At 42.7% G+C, this 17061-nt stretch overlaps 1 protein-coding gene across 2 annotated transcripts in view; it reads left to right on the top strand.

Moving 5' to 3' along the window:
- Positions 1-17061, top strand: part of EMC3 (ER membrane protein complex subunit 3) — a 25060-nt gene that overhangs the window by 3168 nt on the left and 4831 nt on the right. For both annotated transcript variants that reach the window (XM_012802518.2, XM_003785448.3), the window contains exons 2-7: positions 8020-8077; positions 8416-8509; positions 11344-11448; positions 12443-12524; positions 15129-15208; positions 16019-16101. In XM_012802518.2, the coding sequence (XP_012657972.1) occupies positions 8020-8077; positions 8416-8509; positions 11344-11448; positions 12443-12524; positions 15129-15208; positions 16019-16101 (502 nt within the window). The remainder of the gene's footprint in view (positions 1-8019; positions 8078-8415; positions 8510-11343; positions 11449-12442; positions 12525-15128; positions 15209-16018; positions 16102-17061) is intronic.

A 17061-nucleotide genomic window follows, 5' to 3' on the forward strand; every position in this document is an offset into this window, starting at 1 on the left:
AAAAAAAAATTCCACCTTTGGTTCACTCTGTGATTTTAAAGCAGTGGTTCTGAATAATATTAGATCTATCTAAAGTTCTCTTTTTTAATCCCAAAGTGAAATTTAAAGTTTCATAGCAGGACATTAATCAATAATAATTTTCTAATTGTAATAATCAGAAATAAATGAAAAGTAATTTATGATATATTTTTTTTTGAAACAGAGTCTCACTTTGATGCCCTTGGTAGATTGCCATGGCATCATAGCTCACATTAACCTCAGACTCTTGGGCTCAAGTGATTCTCTTGCTTTAGCCTCCCAAGTAGCTGGGACTACAGGAGCCCGCCACAAAACCCAGCTATTTTTAGAGACAAGGTCTCATCTGGCTCAGGTCTCAAACCTATGAGCTCAGGTAATCCACTCACCTCGGCCTCCCAGAGTGCTAGGATTACAGGCGTGAACTGATAATTTTTATTTCATAAGTGTTTGTATACAACTGTCTTAGAAACTATAATGCAAAAGTCAGCTGCATGCACTTAGCTGCAAAATCACCATAATTGGGTCAGGTTCATTTATAGACTGATACAGACATATTAGTTACCTAAATACCACAGGGGGCAGTGTTGTTTCAATGTGATTTTCCTGATACAGTTGCGTTAGCTACTTAAATATCACAAAAGGCAATACTCTCAATATGATTTTCCTAAAGGTTAGCTACTCTTGGTAAAATTCTGAATAAAACAAAGTGCAAGCTCAGTGCCTGTAGCACATTGGTTAGGGCACTGGCCACGTGCACTGAGGCTGGTGGGTTTGAACCTGGCCTGTCCAGCTAAACAACAGTGACAACTGCAACCAAAAAATGGCTGGGCGTTGTGGCAGGTGCCTGTAATCCCAGCTACTAGGAGGCTGAGGCAAGAGAATCACTTGAGCTCAGGTTGCTGTGAGCTGTGACACCATAGCACTCTACTGAGGGTGACAAAGTAAGACTTTGTCTCCAAAAAAAGAGTGCAATTTTCCCTATATTAGTTGGTGCTTGCATACCTGTGAATTTACTATACATACAACCAGGCCAGGCTGGGCTGGGCTTAACTCAGTGGCTTATGCCTAAAATCTTAGCACTTTGGGAAGCCAACATGGGAGGATCACATGAAACCAGGAGGTTGAGGCTACCCTGAGCAATATAACAAGACCCCATCACTACAAAAAAATTTAAAAATTAGCTGGGCAGGGTGGTCTATGCCTGTAGTCCCAGCTAGTCTGGAGACAGGCAAGAAGATCACCTAAGCCCAGACATTTGAAGTTGCAGTGAGCTAGGATGGTGCCACTTCACTCCAACCTGGGCAACAGCATATCTCTTTAAAAAAAGAAAAGAAGTTGTGTGGGACATGGGACAATTTTTTGTATTACATGACTGGACAGCATTGAAGGAGTTAATATCGCTTACCCCTATCAAATGGCAGTTATGTGGGTTTTTTGCCTCTAACTCATCCCTTTGGCAGTCAAAAAATTTCTCCACATTTCTTTCTATAAGGTCCCCTAGAGGGCAATACCAGCCCCATTGAGAACCACTGTTCTAGACAAAACTCAACATCTCTTATCATGGTTGTACTGTCACTTAAGTGAGGTGGACTCTGCCCCACCAAGACATTTGAACGTGAGTAGAATGCTGTGCATTCTGAACTGGCCTAAGTCTAAGGAAAAGATGTACATTTATCTAAATACAGTGTAAATTCCCGTTAGCCTCCGTGATCACAAAATGGGATGTTTGATTTCTTAAATGATGAGGCTTTCATGCTTTGAAAACTTAACTAAAATTTTTCTAAAATGCATTAAACCCAAAATGAAAAATACATGAGTAAGATAATAGAGCATCTCTAAAGGTTCCATATATAGGATGGTGCCTGTGGCTCAAGGAGTCGGGCTCCAGCCCCATATACCAGAGGTGGTGGGTTCAAACCTGGCCCCGGTAAAAAACTGCAAAAAATAAAAATAAATAGACACTCTTAAAAAAAAAGTTTCCATATATAGGAAAACAGATATCTTGGAATATGTTTGCCCTGAGTAGTAGAGAAGACTTCATATATGTGTAGAAAGAGGTGGCCAACACATAGAAAATACTTTGCAAAATTTTGTGATCAATATTTTCTAAATAAAAGTACATTTAGCTGCATTTTTTCAATTTTTTTCCTGTGTATAGTGAATTTTGGGACATCCTGTGTATTAAACCATCTATGGGGACAGAATGTATATAAGAAGAAAAATATACTGATACTCTAGAAAGGAAAAAAGCCATCTCAGATTCTTAAGACTATGGAACTGTAGTTTGAGAAGTAATGATTTTAAAAACTAAAGTTTTCTAAAAAAAACTTCAATTACAAATTACTAAAGCTTTATCTTTATAACCAGTACAGGGACTTATTTTTAGTTGTTCATGAAAATAAAAACATAAAATTAAATATTTCTTCTAAAATTTGCAAAAATATAGCTATGGATCTCAGCTTAAGAAACTTGAGTATTAGGTGATGCCTGTGGCTCAGTGAGTAGAATGCCGGCCCCATATACCAAGGGTGACAGGTTCGAACCTGGCCCCGGCCAAACTGCAACAACAAAAAAAATAGCCAGGTGTTGTGGTGGGAACCTGTAGTCCCAGCTACTTGGGAGGCTGAGGCAAGAGAATTGCCTAAGCCCAAGAGCTGGAGGTTGCTATAAGCTATGATGCCACAGCACTCTACTGAGGGCAACAAAGTGAGACTCTATCTCTAAAAAAACGAAAGAAACTGAGTATTGACTAGGCACAGTGGCTCCCACCTGTAACCCAGCACTCTAGGAGGCCAAGTTGGGAGGCTCACTTGAGCTCAGGAGTTTGAGAACAGCCTGAGCAGGAATGAGACCCATCTCTACTAAAAGTAGAAAAAATTAGCTAGGAATCATGGCACAAGCCTGTAGTCCCAGCTACTTGGGAGGCTAAGGCAGGAGTATCCCTTGAGCCCAGGAGTTTAAGGTTACAGTGAACTAGGCTGACACCACTGCCCTGGACCTGGGGTAACAGAGCAAGACTTCCTCTCCAAAAGAAAGAAAAAAGAAAAAGAAGAAAAAGCTGAGTATTGGCTCAGCGCTCGTAGCACAGTGGTTACGGTGCCAATCACATACACTGAGGGTGGTGGGTTTGAACCTGGCCCGGGCCAGCTAAACACCTGCAACAAAAAAATAGCTGGGTGTTGTGGCAGGCACCTATAGTCCCAGCTACTTGGGAGTCTGAGGCAGAGAATAGCTTAAGCCTGAGAGTTTGAGGTTGCTGTGAGCTGTGACATTACTTAACTCTACAGAAGGCAACATAGTGAGACTGTCTCAAAAAAAAACAAAAAAACCTGAGTATTTAGGATATGTACAATAATTTAAGCTTGCTTTGATTCAGGGTCTTTAAACCTCAGGGTCATGATTGTCAGCCGAAATTCGACATAATTGTTTAGCAGTATAAACATAGGGGCTCTAGATGAATTTCTTTGATGACAGTGCCTGGAAAAGTCCTTATAATATAGTGAACAAGTTTTATGTGACTTATATGCTGTGGTGTACAAAATAAGACCAAGTTAAGGCTCTGCTATCAGAGAGTTTCAGTCCAAGTGATAAAACATGCAAATGGGGCTGAGTGCCGATAACTCAGTGGTTAGGATGCCAGCCACATGCACTGGGGCTGCTGGGTTTGAACCAGGCTTAGACCTGCTTAAAAAAAAAAAAAAAAAGCTGGGCATTGGGGTGGGCACCTATAGTCCCAGCTACTAGGGAGGTTGAAGCAAGAGAGTCACTTGAGCCCAAGAGTTTGAGGTTGCTGTGATCTATGATGGTACAGCACTCTACGAAAGACGACAAAGTGAGACTGTCTTAATTTAAAAAAAAAAAAATGCAGGGCGGTGCCTGTGGCTCAGAGGGGTAGGGCGCTGGCCCCATATGCCAGAGGTGGTGGGTTCAAACCCAGCCCCGGCTAAAAACTGAAAAACAAAATGCAAAGGAAAATATTAGATGCCATTTGTCTAGTGCTTAGAATATGCCAGGTATAGTGGTAAAGACTTAAAGTGAGATAATATATATGAAGAACTCAACTTAAAATCCCTATCTTCTCTTGTCTTCTCTTTCCTTTTCCTCTTAATAATGATCAAGAGTGGCACCTGTGGCTCAGTGGGTAGGGCACCAGCCCCACATACCAAGGCGAGTTCAAACCCAGCCCCAGCCAAACTGCAACGAAAAAAGTAGCCGGGCGTTGTGGCAGGCACCAGTAGTCCCAGTTACTCGGGAGACTGAGGCAAGAAAATCGCCTAAGCCCAGGAGTTGGAGGTTGCTATGAGCTGTGATGCAACAGCACTCTACTGAGGGTGACAAAATGAGACTCTGTCTTTACAAAAAAAAAAGATAATGATCAAAATACAGTGGGACCCTGTGTAGTCAGGCTGTTGCCCACCTCTGAGGTCTCACTGTCACACATTTCCTGTACTTCTCTTTCTTCTAGCCACACGGCTTTTTTTTTTTTTCTTGAGACAGAGTCTCACTATGTCCCCCTTGGTAGAGTGCTGTGACATCACAGCTCACAGCAGCCTCAAACTCTTGGGCTCAAGTGACTCTCTTGCCTCAGCCTCCCAAGTAGCTGGGACTACAGGCACCCACCACAGCGCCCAGCTATTTTCTTGTAGTTGTCATTGTTATTTGGCAGGCCCAGGCCAGGTTCGAACCCACCGGCCCTGGTGTATGTAGCCAGTGCCCTAGCCACTGAGCTATAGGCACCGAGCCCACATGGCCTTTTCTCAAGTCCTCACAGACATAGTATTTACTTCTGTCTCATAGCTTTTGTCCATGATGTTCCCACTAACACTTTGATAGGTAATTAATTCCCACTCATCCTTAAGATTCCAACTTTATCCTGCATCTTCGTCAAAGGTAACTGGCTTCCCAGACCAGTTACCTCCCCCTATTATTCGCTCATATTACACTATCCATCTCTCTTCCTGGGATATAATAAGTTGAATTTCACATTTATTTGTCCGGTTATTTTATTAATATCTTTCTAACCCACTAGACTTTAACCATGAGATATTTGCGTTTTGATCTGTGTTGTTCATGTCACCTAACACAATACCTGTCACTCAGAAGTTTAAGAAATATTTGTTCAATGAAAGAATAAGCCTAGTATACAGAATATGAATGTAGGCTTAGAGAATTTGAGTGACTTGCCCAAGATCACATAGCTAGTAAGTAACAGAGAATTTGAACCCATCTGTCCAACTCCAGAGCTTAAGGGGTTTTTTTTTTTTGGAGACAGAGCCTCAAGCTGTTGCCCTGGGTAGAGTGCTGTGGCATCACAGCTCACAACAACCTCCAACTCCTGGGCTCAAGTGATTCTCCTGCCTCTGCCTCCCAAGTAGCTGGGACTACAGGTGCCCGCCACAACGCCGGGCTATTTTTTGTTGCAGCCATCATTGTTGTTTGGTGGGCCCAGGCTGGATTCGAATCTGCCAGCTCAGGTGTATGTGGCAGGCACCTTAGCCACTTGAGCCACAGTTGCTGAGCCACCTAAGGTTTTTATGTAGTGCTTGGTTTTGTTTTAGAGACAATTTTGCTCTGTCACCTAGACTGCAGTGCAGTAGCTCACTGTAACTTCAAACTCCTGGGAGAAGTTAATTTTTTTTTTTTTTGAGACAGAACCTCACTTTGTTGCCCTCTGTAGAGTGACTTGGCATCATAGCTCACAGCAACCTCAAACTCTTAGGCTCAAGCAATCTTCTTGCCTCAGCTTCCTAACAAGCTGGAACTACAGGCACCTACCACAATACGTGGCTATTTTTAGAGACAGGGTCTTGCTCTAGCTGAGACTAGTCAAACTCCTGCGCTCAGGCAGTCCACCCACCCTGCCTCCCAGAGTGCTAGGATTATAGGCATGAGAACTTAAATTTTTATTCATTATTCTAGACCTAGTCCTTCTTACTGTCAGTGATGAAGCACCAGTTTTGGATTTTTTTTTTTTTTTTTGAGACAGAGCCTCAAGCTATCACCCAGGGTAGAGTGCTGTGGCATCACAGCTCACAGCAACCTCCAATTCCTGGGCTTAAGCAATTCTTTTGCCTCAACCTCTCAAGTAGCTTGGACTACAGGCACCCACCACAATGCCCAGATATTTTTTGGTTATAGTTGTCATAGTTGTTTGGCGGGCCCAGTCTGGATTCAAACCTACCAGCTCAGGTGTATGTGGCTGGCGCCTTAGCCACTTGAGCTACAGGCACTGAGCCAATTTTTTTTGTTTTTTAAATTTCCAATCTCTTGAAGACCAATACTTTTGTAAAATGTTCTGATTACATATTTGTAAGTTAGGAGAATGTCAAATTATTATAAAACTCTATAAACTTTGTGTTCATTATCTGTACTTAACCTTGTCACAGACCAGCATTTATACTATGTGCATAGGCCACACTTTGAGTATCCTTAAGCTAGCACCCAGGGAATAGAATATATTATATGTTGCTTCTGTAGGCCTGTATATACAGTAGACAACTGTACAGTTAACGAGGCCAAGAGTAGGAAGACCAGAGAGAATTCCACAGGTCACTAGGCATCAGTAGCTTTATGGAGAAAACAGAACTTGAAGGTGTTAAGGCATGGCAGGATAGAGCCCGTGAAAGAAAGGGGCACTAGGGAGACTAGGGCATTCTCGGCATACAAAGAAGCAAGGACGTGTGGAGTGACAAGGAAACCCTCTACTTACTGACTGCTTAGAGCAGGTAGTTTCTACTGAGGAACAGAGAGAGAAAGCCAAATGTGGTTTTCTTGTGTTCATTTCTGTCTACGATTTTTTTTTAAGTTTTTAATAAGGATTTCCGTCAATTTAAGGGCTTCCTCCCCTCTTTGAACAATTTTTGAATACCTAGAAAAAATTAATATTTTGTATCTCTGGTCAGTATTTTTTTTTTTTAAGAGACAGAGTCTCCCTTTGTCACCCTCAGTAGAGTGCCATGGCATCACAGCTCACAGCAACCTCCAGCTATTGGGCTTAGGCCATTCTCTTGCCTCAGCCTCTTGAGTAGCTGGGACTGCAGACACCTGGCTATTTTTTTGTTGCAGTTTGGCTGGGGCCGGGTTCGAACCTGCCACCCTTGGTATGTGGGGCCGGCACCCTACAACTGATATTTGTTATCAAGATAAGTGGTTATTATATAGCACTCTATTATCTTTAGTGATTATGCTCTAATCACCAAATATTTTCATTTATTAATTCAATAAATGTTTATTGAGAGCTTTTTTAACAGTCTGGATCCTGGATGGAATTTCTCTTTCTTGTCCATCAAATAATCCTCCCAAGTCCTGTACTCATTTCTCTGTTTATAATAAGTTCCTTCTTTCATCCTCACCTTTCTCTGCCCACCCCAAAATCTTTGGAATAGTGTTCAAGTGCTACTTTTTTTTTTTTTTTTTTGAGACGGAGCCTCAAGCTGTCCCCCTGGGTAGAGTGCCGTGGCATCATGCTCACAGCAACCTCCAACTCCTGGGCTCAAGCGAGTCTCCTGCCTCAGCCTCCCAAGTAGCTGGGACTACAGGCGCCCGCCACAACGCCTGGCCATTTTTTGGTTGCAGCCATCATTGTTGTTTGGCGGGCCCAGGCTGGGGATTTGAACCCGCCACCTTAGGTGTATGTGGCTGGCGCCTTAGCTGCTTGAGCCACAGGCGCCGAGCCACTGCTACTCTTCTTAAAGAAATTTCCTTTGTAGCTCATTATGAAGTAAGAAAAAGCTAAGTGTAATATCCCGAATGTGCCTTCTTCAATAATCTTTATTTGTTCAGAAACATCATCACTTCTGCAAAATATTTTTCTGAAAACCTGTTTGTGAGATTAAATATGTCATGTTAGGTTTAAAGATACTTGTACTTTGGAAAGTTTCCACACAGAGCTATTGCTAAATAGGCCCTCTCTTGTGTTTAAATAGGTCTTCTGCTTTATTCACTTGTTTTCATCTCATGTTTCACTTTTTAAAATCACGTTGTCTTTGTTGTATTTTTCAGTCAAGTCCTAATTCGAAGCAGAGTCCTCAGGGAAAATGGAAAATACATTCCCAAACAGGTACTCATTTATCTTTTATTAAAAAGCTCCACAATTCACCATTGAGGGCAGTAGATATCTGAATGTTTTATAAGGGGACTGTTTGGGGAAAGCTGAAGGTTGGCAACTCAGTAATTAAGCTGTGGCCTAGTGGTGTTTACTGTCACTGTGACCCCACCCTTCTTAGGAAATTGTTTTTAAATGTGACTCAGCTAAAGTGTCATGTCAGCTGCCAAGTAGGCTGACAGCTCTGAGTGTAACAGCATACTCCAAAGGCCTTCTGATGAAGCCTCTGGGGAATAATTTGACAGTTTGCTATGTCACAGTTCTTAGACTTAAAAAGCTTTTTTTTCTACTAGTCTTTCTTGACACGAAAATATTACTTCAACAACCCAGAGGATGGATTTTTCAAAAAAACTAAAAGGAAGGTAGTGCCACCTTCTCCTATGACTGGTACGTTTATTCCCTTCTCTCATCTTTAAAGAAGATTTTTAACACTGGTTATTGAGTAGGGCAAGGGGAAGGGTAGAGGGAGGATGTCATTTTATTAACTATTAAGTTGTGAAAGATAATCAAGGGATCTTAGAAATAATCTAACACAGGGATCTATGGAAGTAGAATTCTCTTTCTCAAATAAATCTGGAACCCCTGTATATAAAGTAGATTTAAAAAAAAAAAAAGAGCTCTTGGCTGATGAAATCAGGAGGCCAGGGCCATTATCCCTGGGTTTCTCCTTGTTGCTGTTCCTCAGGACCAACCCAGCTCTTGCTCCACCCTACAATTTTGCCTCTAACAGATTTCTTACTTCCACTGATCCCAATTGTGTGAAACATAAAGCATGTTTAAAGAAAAAGTAATTTATTGTTTTGTGTTGAGTGTCTTCTCATTTTAGTACTACTTGTTTCTGGTGAGATAACCAGCTATTTTAAACCTGTACAGATGGTATAGGGGTAAATTTTTTTTTAAGTAAATAAGATTGTATGGAATTAATTTTAACAGGTCTTAACAAACCTTATAAGAAACAAAAGACCAATAATTATATGAAAAGATACTTGGCCTCACTAATAATCCATGGCATACAAATTAAAGTAAATGTTGTCCTTTTTTAGCCCATTAAATAAATTATCAGAGATTGAAAAGATTGACCAGGTTGGGCGCCTGTGGCTCAAGTGGCTAAGGCGCCAGCCATATACACCTAAGGTGGTGGGTTCGAATCTAGCCCGGGCCTGCCAAATAACAACAGCTGCAACCAAAAAATAGCCGGGCGTTGTGGCAGGCGCCTATAGTCCCAGCTACTTTGGAGGCAGAGGCAGGAGACTCGCTTAAGCCCAGGAGTTGGAGGTTGCTGTGAGCTGTGATGCCATGGTACTCTACCCACGGGGACAGCCTGAGGCTCTGTCTCAAAAAAAAAAAAGATTGACCAGACCTGCTGTTGTCAAGATTGGGGAGGTTAGGCCTTCACCTTTGATGGGCATGCCAAATGGTAGGGCATTACAATATCTATCAGTTTTAAATGTACAAATCCTTTGACCCAGAATTTCTTCTAGGAGGTTCTCTCACAGAAACCCTTACATAAACGTGGAGATTTATATACAAGATGGTTGGTGACAGCATCACATACTGGCAAAATAATTGGAAACAATCCATATGTCCACCCAAAAGTGATCAGTGTGACCACACAGTGGAATCCTACACAGACTTTAAAAATATTTGAATTGGCTCCGTGCCTGTACCATAGTGGTAATGGCTCCAGCCACATGCATCGAGGCTGGCGAGTTCATGCCCGGCCCAGGCCAGCTAACCAACAATGACAACTGCAACCAAAAAATAGCTGGGCATTCTGGCGGGTGCCTTTAGTCTCAGCTACTTGGGAGGCTGAGGCAAGAGAATCGCTTGAGCCCAAGAGTTTGAGGTTACTGTAAGTTGCAACGCCGGGTCACTCTACTGAGGACAAAATAGTAAGACTCTGTGTCAAAAAAGAAAAAAAATTTGAATTGTATCTACTACTAGTGTGGAAATGCCATCCATAATATGTACTTTTTTTTTGCAGTTTTTGGCTGGGGCTGGGTTTGAACCCACCACCTCCAGCATATGGGGCTGGCACCCTACTCCTTTGAGCTACAGGTGCCGCCCTTTATTTTTTTTGATAGGGAGTCTTACTGTGTCACCCTTGGTAGACTGCTACAGTGTCACGGCTGACAACAACCTCAAACTCTTGGGCTCAAGAGATTCTCTTGCCTCAACCTCCCAAGTAGCTGGGACTACAGACACCTGCCACAACACCTGGCTATTTTTTGGTTGCAGTTTTCATTGTTTAGCTGGACTGGGCCAGGTTCAAACCTACCAGCCTCAATGCATGTGGCTGGTGCTGTAACCACTGTGCTATGGGTGCCAAGTCAATATAAATTTTTTTAAATTAAGAAGCAGAGTAGTCAGCAGGTGAGGTGGCTCATGCCTGTAATCCTAACACTCTGGGAGGCCAAGGCTGGTGGATTGCCTGAGCTCACAGGTTCAAGACCAGCCTGAGCAAGAACAAGACCTCTGTCTCTAAAAATAGCCAGGCGATGTAGCAGGTGCCTGCAGTCCCAGCTACTTGGGAGGCTGAGGCAAGAGAATCACTTGAGCCCCAAAATTTGAAGTTTCTGTGAGCTATGACTCTATGGCACTCTACCAAGGGCAACAAAATAAGACTGTCTCAAAAAAGAAAGAAAGAAGCAGAGTAGTAAGCATAGTATCCCTTTATTGGGTGTGCATGTATACATAAATTATTGTATTTGTATAGAAAGATGCAAAACTAGGCTCGACACCTGTGGCTCAAGTGGCTAAGGCGCCAGCCACATACACCTAAGGTGGTGGGTTCGAATCCAGCCCGGGCCCGCCAAACAACAATGATGGCTGCAACCAAAAAAAATTAGCCAGGTGTTGTGGCAGGTGCCTGTGGTCCCAGCTACTCGGGAGGCGGAGGCAGGAGACTTGCTTGAGCCCAGGAGTTGGAGGTTGCTATGAGCTGTGATGCCATAGCACTGTACCCAGGGGGACAGCCTGGGGCTCTGTCTCAAAAAAGAAAAAAAAAAGAAAGATGCAAAACTATTCAGTAAGCAGTTAAAAGGTCAAAGAGAGGGCTCAGGAGAACTTTTGACATCATGCCATACCTTTCTGTGTCTTTTGAATTCTTTTTACAATGAACTTGTCTTTAATTATCAAGTATATTAAATATTTATAGAAAATCAGAAGAAAATCCCTGCCAGCAGAGGTAAAATTTAGTGATTTCTTATCCTTCTGTCTAGATCCCACTATGCTCACAGACATGATGAAAGGGAATGTAACAAATGTCCTCCCTATGATTCTTATCGGTGGATGGATCAACATGACATTTTCAGGCTTTGTCACAAGTAAGTTACAGACCTAGCTGGCTTCATGTTTACTTCATCTGTGTTTCTTTCCCATGTCTCCATTCAGAAAAACACAAATGCTACTGAGACATTAATATCATAGGTCCTATGTTTGCTTACAGAAACTGATAATATTCTTCCAACAAAAAAATTTAGGGCCAGGTGTGGTGGCTAATGCCTGTAATTCTAGCACTTTGGGAAGCTGAGGCAGAAGGATTACTTGAGGCCAGGAGTTTAAGACCATAGTGGGCAACATAGTGAGATTCCCTCTCTAAAAAAATAGAAAACTTTGCCAGGTGTGGTGGCATGCACCTGTAGTTCAGCTGCTAAGGAGGTGGGGGAGGGGTGGAGGGGGAAGAGGCTGAGGCAGGAAGATCACTTGAGCCCAGGAGTTTGAGGTCGCAGTGAGCTATGATGACACCACTGCATTCTAGTCTGGCAACAGATTGAGACCTTTTCTAAAAAAAAATCCTAAGTTCATCATGTGGGTGGTTTTTGCTTTTTATTCGTAGAGACTCAAGTAAGTGATTTGCTAGTTTCTTTCCAAAACTAATATGATTATAGTTGAGTAGGATAAAAGGAAGCCTCTTTATTTTGACTTCTTTTGTTAGGTGTTAGGGTAAGTTTTCAGTCTGTTTATAAGTTGATTTGATTTTAATCAATTTGGTTTCTTAGTAATGTAGTTCTGTGTGTATATGTATTCCACTCAGGGTTTAATGGATCAGTGCAGATTTTCCAGATTTTAGGTCACAGCTTAGTTTGAATCCTTGCTCCTAAGCCAAGTTGGTATTATTCAGGGAAAGTAGAGCAGAGTATCATTTTGACTGTTTGCTTCCCTTCAGAAATTGCTAAGATTTCCTGTAGAAATCATTTTCCAAGATCTTTGTAGCAAGTTTTCACCTCAACAGGGAAAGAATATATTCATTTACACTTAAATTAGTCTAAAATAAAACTGCTCAGAGTGGTTGTGAACTTTTTTTTTTCTTGTCTGCAGCCAAGGTCCCATTTCCACTGACCCTCCGTTTTAAGCCTATGCTACAGCAAGGAATTGAACTACTCACATTAGATGCATCCTGGTAAGAACTTTAATAAAAAACACCAACAGGCTTGGCACCCGTGGCACAGTGGTTGCAGTGCCAACATATGCACCAAGGCTGGCAGGTTTGAACCCAGCCCAGGCCAGCTAAGCAATAATGACAACTGCAACAAGAAAACAGTCAGGCATCATGGGGGGTACCTGTAGTCCCAGCAACTTGGGAGGCTGAGGCAAGAGGAACACTTGAGCTCAAGAATTTGAGGTTGCTGTGAGCTGTTACACCATGATACTCTACCAAGGGTGACATAGTGAGACTCTGTTTCAAAAATAAATAAAATAAAATAAAAAACACAAACAATTTAAAACCAGTGTCTTGGCTTGGCGCCTGTGGCTCAAGTGGCTAAGGCACCAGCTACATACACCTGAGCTGGCAGGTTCAAATCCAGCCTCAGCCTGCCAAACAACAATGACGGCTGCAACCAAAAAATAGCTGGGTATTGTGGCGGGCGCCTGTAGTCCCAGCTACTTGGGAAGAGGAGGCAGGAGAATTGCTTGAGCCCAGGAGTTGGAGGTTGCTGTGAGCTGTGATACCACAGCACTCTACCTAGGGTGACAGCTTGAGGCTCTGTCTCAAAAAAAAAAAAAAGCAGTGTCTCTTAAGGTCAGGATTTCCAATTTGCAGAATTCACTGGAGTAGGTGTTTAAAGGTTATTTTTCATTGAAATTCCACTCAAAATGCCATCAGTGGTGTTTGGAAACTTTTAAGTGAGTCTTACAAAAGGAAAGAATGTGTCAGACTCTTTCCCTAGTTTCTTGGGCTTAGGAATGCAGGGGTGGATGTATCAACCTCCAAAGAGTTAAAAGATTAAGCCAGGAATTCTGGCCAGGGCAAACCTTTTTAGCAACACTCTAGAGCTTATGGGAATGGATATTTGTTTTATTTCTTCAAAGTACATTACTACTAATGATAGCATTAGTTTTCATTAGGCCATTGCTATGTGTGTTCGAATGAGATCAGGTGCATTGAGGGTGGTATGGCCGTAGACCAGGCGTTCTCAAACTATGGCCTGTGGGCCACATGCAGCCCAGCTAGGACATTTATTCAGCCCACCGGGTGTTTTTGCCACTGCTCCCTGTCCTGCTTAGCAGCCAACTCATCCCGGGGCCCGCACTCTCGCCCTCCAACAGTCTGAGGGACAGTGAACTGGCCCCCTGTTTTAAAAGTTTGAGGACCCCTGTGGCGTAGATGCTATGTGTGTTCAATATATTATTTTGTCCTCTTACCAATCTACAAAGTCTATAGAGGAGTTGAGATTTGACACAAAGTCTATCCAAATCCGGCACTCATTTCTTTCTTACTTCTCTATTTTTTTATAGTAGAATAGTAAAACCTAAATCTGAAAAACCTTTGGAAACACTGTTGCAGTATCTGGAACCCAGTAGTGCTACTTCATGTGGCCTCTCTGGACTGCCTGTCAAATACTGGTATAGGAAAGAAGCCAGACAAGAAGAGAGAATAATGGGGGACACTGGTGATCTTCTTGGCTTATTACCCACTTTGAGCAGAACTACCTCTGGTTGTATGGGAGAGGCAGGACCAAATGCTGGGAGAGTCTTGTTTGTGCCCAGCTGTACTTTATGTGAGTAGTATGATTCTATTAAACTTTCACCTGCCAATCTCATTTGGGCTCAACAAAATCCTTCAAGGGTTGGAGAAAAGCTTATTTATCTTTTCTCAGCATCTGGACAGGTATATGACCGTTAGGCTCGTACAGACAGAGGGAAGACTGGAACCTAAGTGTACAATTACTGTTATAGATAGATCAGCAGCATTGCATACGAATAGGTCATTTATTTACCTGCAGTCTAATGGGAGTTATGTTATGTTAATCAAGTATTAGAATAAAGTGGGCAGCTCAGCACCCATAGCACAGTGGTTACAGCGCCAGCCACATACACCAAGGATGGCAGGTTCGCACCCGGCCCATACCAGCTAAACAACTGCAACCAAAACATAGCCGGGCATTATGGCAGGCACTTGAAGTCCCAGCTACTTGGGAAGCTGAGGCAAGAGAGTCACTTAAGCCCAAGAGTTGGAGGTTGCTGTGAGCTGTGATGCCAGGCACTTTACCGAGGTGACATAGTAAAACTCTGTCTCAAAAAAAAAAAGAATAAAGTGTGGCTCTTTCCATTTATGTATCATATTTCATACTCCTTTTATTTTTTATTATGTGCAAGCATATTTATTTTAGGGAGCAGGATGTTAAACCTAAGCTTAGAGGAAGCCTTGGTAATCAAGTTCAAAACCTGGAACGGTAGCTTTGCGAGTATAGTCCTCAGCATTGCAAGTATTTCCTGAAAGCTGTCTTTTTTGTATGTATGGAACATACCAGCAATTGTGATTTCCTCTAGAGAATGGGATTCAGGACAGGAGGCCTCTTTCAGCTTTTATTTATTTAATATTTTTCTGTATTGGTAAGACTCCCTTAAAACTTGTGTTTCTTCTTTGGTTGTGTTTTCAATAAATATAGCTTATCCTAGTTGATTCTTTTATGTACACTGAACAACTTTGGTTTGTAGAAAAGTACAAACTGTATTAATTTCTGGAATAACTGCTTACACTGTTTTGCTTTTCCTTTGCCAGGGTGAGTTCTGCATCCTGGTATTTCCTCAATGTATTTGGGCTCCGGAGCATTTACTCGCTGATCCTGGGCCAAGATAATGGTAAGAAGTGTGTCAGGTTTAATGAGACAGATGAATCATTCATACCAGAGCCAGAAAAATAATATAGGTTATTCTGTTTATTGGCATAGTCAAATGCAGTGCTTCATTCCTTAAGTTTCTGAGGTATTCTGAAAGAGTGTTACAATTCCGGGGATCAAACTTAAAGATCTAAATTCTCCCTAACAATCACTGGGACAATATTTGATTCCCTGAAGTTCAGGTGAAGGAAGTTCATAATGTGATGTGAAGGATCCAGCACTAGCAATATAATCCTATAAACATAAAGCTTAAAGAACTGGTTTGATCAGTTATTTCATTGACTAGAATGAATAGTGCTTTCCGGTACTAATCCTGGCTCTCTTACTTAAATGGTTAGGACCTCTGACAAGTTCCTTAACCACTCTAGTCTTGTGTTTGCTTATCTGTCATTAAGGGCCTTATTCATTAACCTCTGGGGAGGACTAGAAGCAGATGAGGTAGAATATGCAAAGCTCTTAGTGGAGTACCTGCATATATAGGAGTTGCTCTATAACTGGTGGCTATTGCTGTTGTTGAGATTTGAAATATAGTTTAGAGCTTCCTTTAGTTATTTCTCTTCTGCTATTATCATCTCTATTTTTGAGGAGAGATAAAGTGACTTTTCCAGAGTCACATCTTTAGCAGGGCACAGAGCGAGCCAGTCAGTGAACCTGTCATTTGATTCTCTAACCTACCACCAAGCAGCTATAAGTGTGAGGCCTGTTCTTCCCCCTTGGGTGCTAGAGTGCTTGCTGAGCCCGGGCACTTATGTACACATGTCTTATGCTGCAGCTGCTGACCAATCACGAATGATGCAGGAGCAGATGACAGGAGCAGCCATGGCTATGCCTGCAGACACCAATAAAGCTTTCAAGGTACACTTCACTTTCTAAAGCTACAGTGAGGCTGTGAAAGGTGTTATCAGGTGTTACTTTAAAAATCAGTTCCCTGGCTCGGTGCCTGTGGCTCAAGTGGCTAAGGTGCCAGCCACATACACCTAAGGTGGCGGATTCGAATCCAGCCCGGGCCCGCCAAGCAACAATGACGGCTGCAACCAAAAAATATCCGAGCATTGTGGCAGGTGCCTGTGGTCCCAGCTACTTGGGAGGCTTAGGCAGGAGACTCACTTGAGCCCAGGAGTTGGAAGTTGCTATGAGCTGTGACGCCACAGCACTCTACCCAGGGTGACAGAATGAGACTCTGTCTCCAAAAAAAAAGAAACGGCTAAGGCACCAGCCACATACACCTGAGATGGCAAGTTCCAATCCGGCCTGGGCCCACTAAACAACAATGACAGCTGCAACAAAAAAATAGCCAGGCGTGGCGGCATGGCAGGTGTCCCAGCTACTTGGGAGGCGGAGGCAGGAGACTCACTTGAGCCCAGGAGTTGATGGTTGCTGTGAGCTGTGATGCCATGGTACTCTACCCAGAAGGGCAGCTTGAGGCTCTGTCTCAAAAAAAAAAAAAATTGGTTCCCTGCAGGGAATACAGTATGATTCCATCACTTGAATTTAACATTTAGAAAAATAGGGCCAGGGCGGCACCTATGGCTCAGTGAATAGGACGCTAGACCCATATACTGAGGGAGGTGGGTTCAAACCTGGCCCTGGCCAAACTGCAACCAAAAAAATAGCCAGGCATTGTGGCGGGCACCTATAGTCCCAGCTACTCAGGAGGCTGGGGCAAGACAATCACTTAAGCCCAGGAGTTGGAGGTTGCTGTGAGCTGTGTGATACCACAGCACTCTATCAAGGGTGATAAAGTGACACTGTGTCTCTACAAAAAAAAAAAAAAAGGCTCAGAGCCTGTGGCTTAAGTGGCTAAGGCACCAGCCA

The sequence above is a fragment of the Otolemur garnettii genome, unplaced genomic scaffold (assembly GCF_000181295.1).
Source record: "Otolemur garnettii isolate 467f Iridium unplaced genomic scaffold, OtoGar3 scaffold00015, whole genome shotgun sequence".
NCBI classification, from domain to species: domain Eukaryota; kingdom Metazoa; phylum Chordata; class Mammalia; order Primates; family Galagidae; genus Otolemur; species Otolemur garnettii.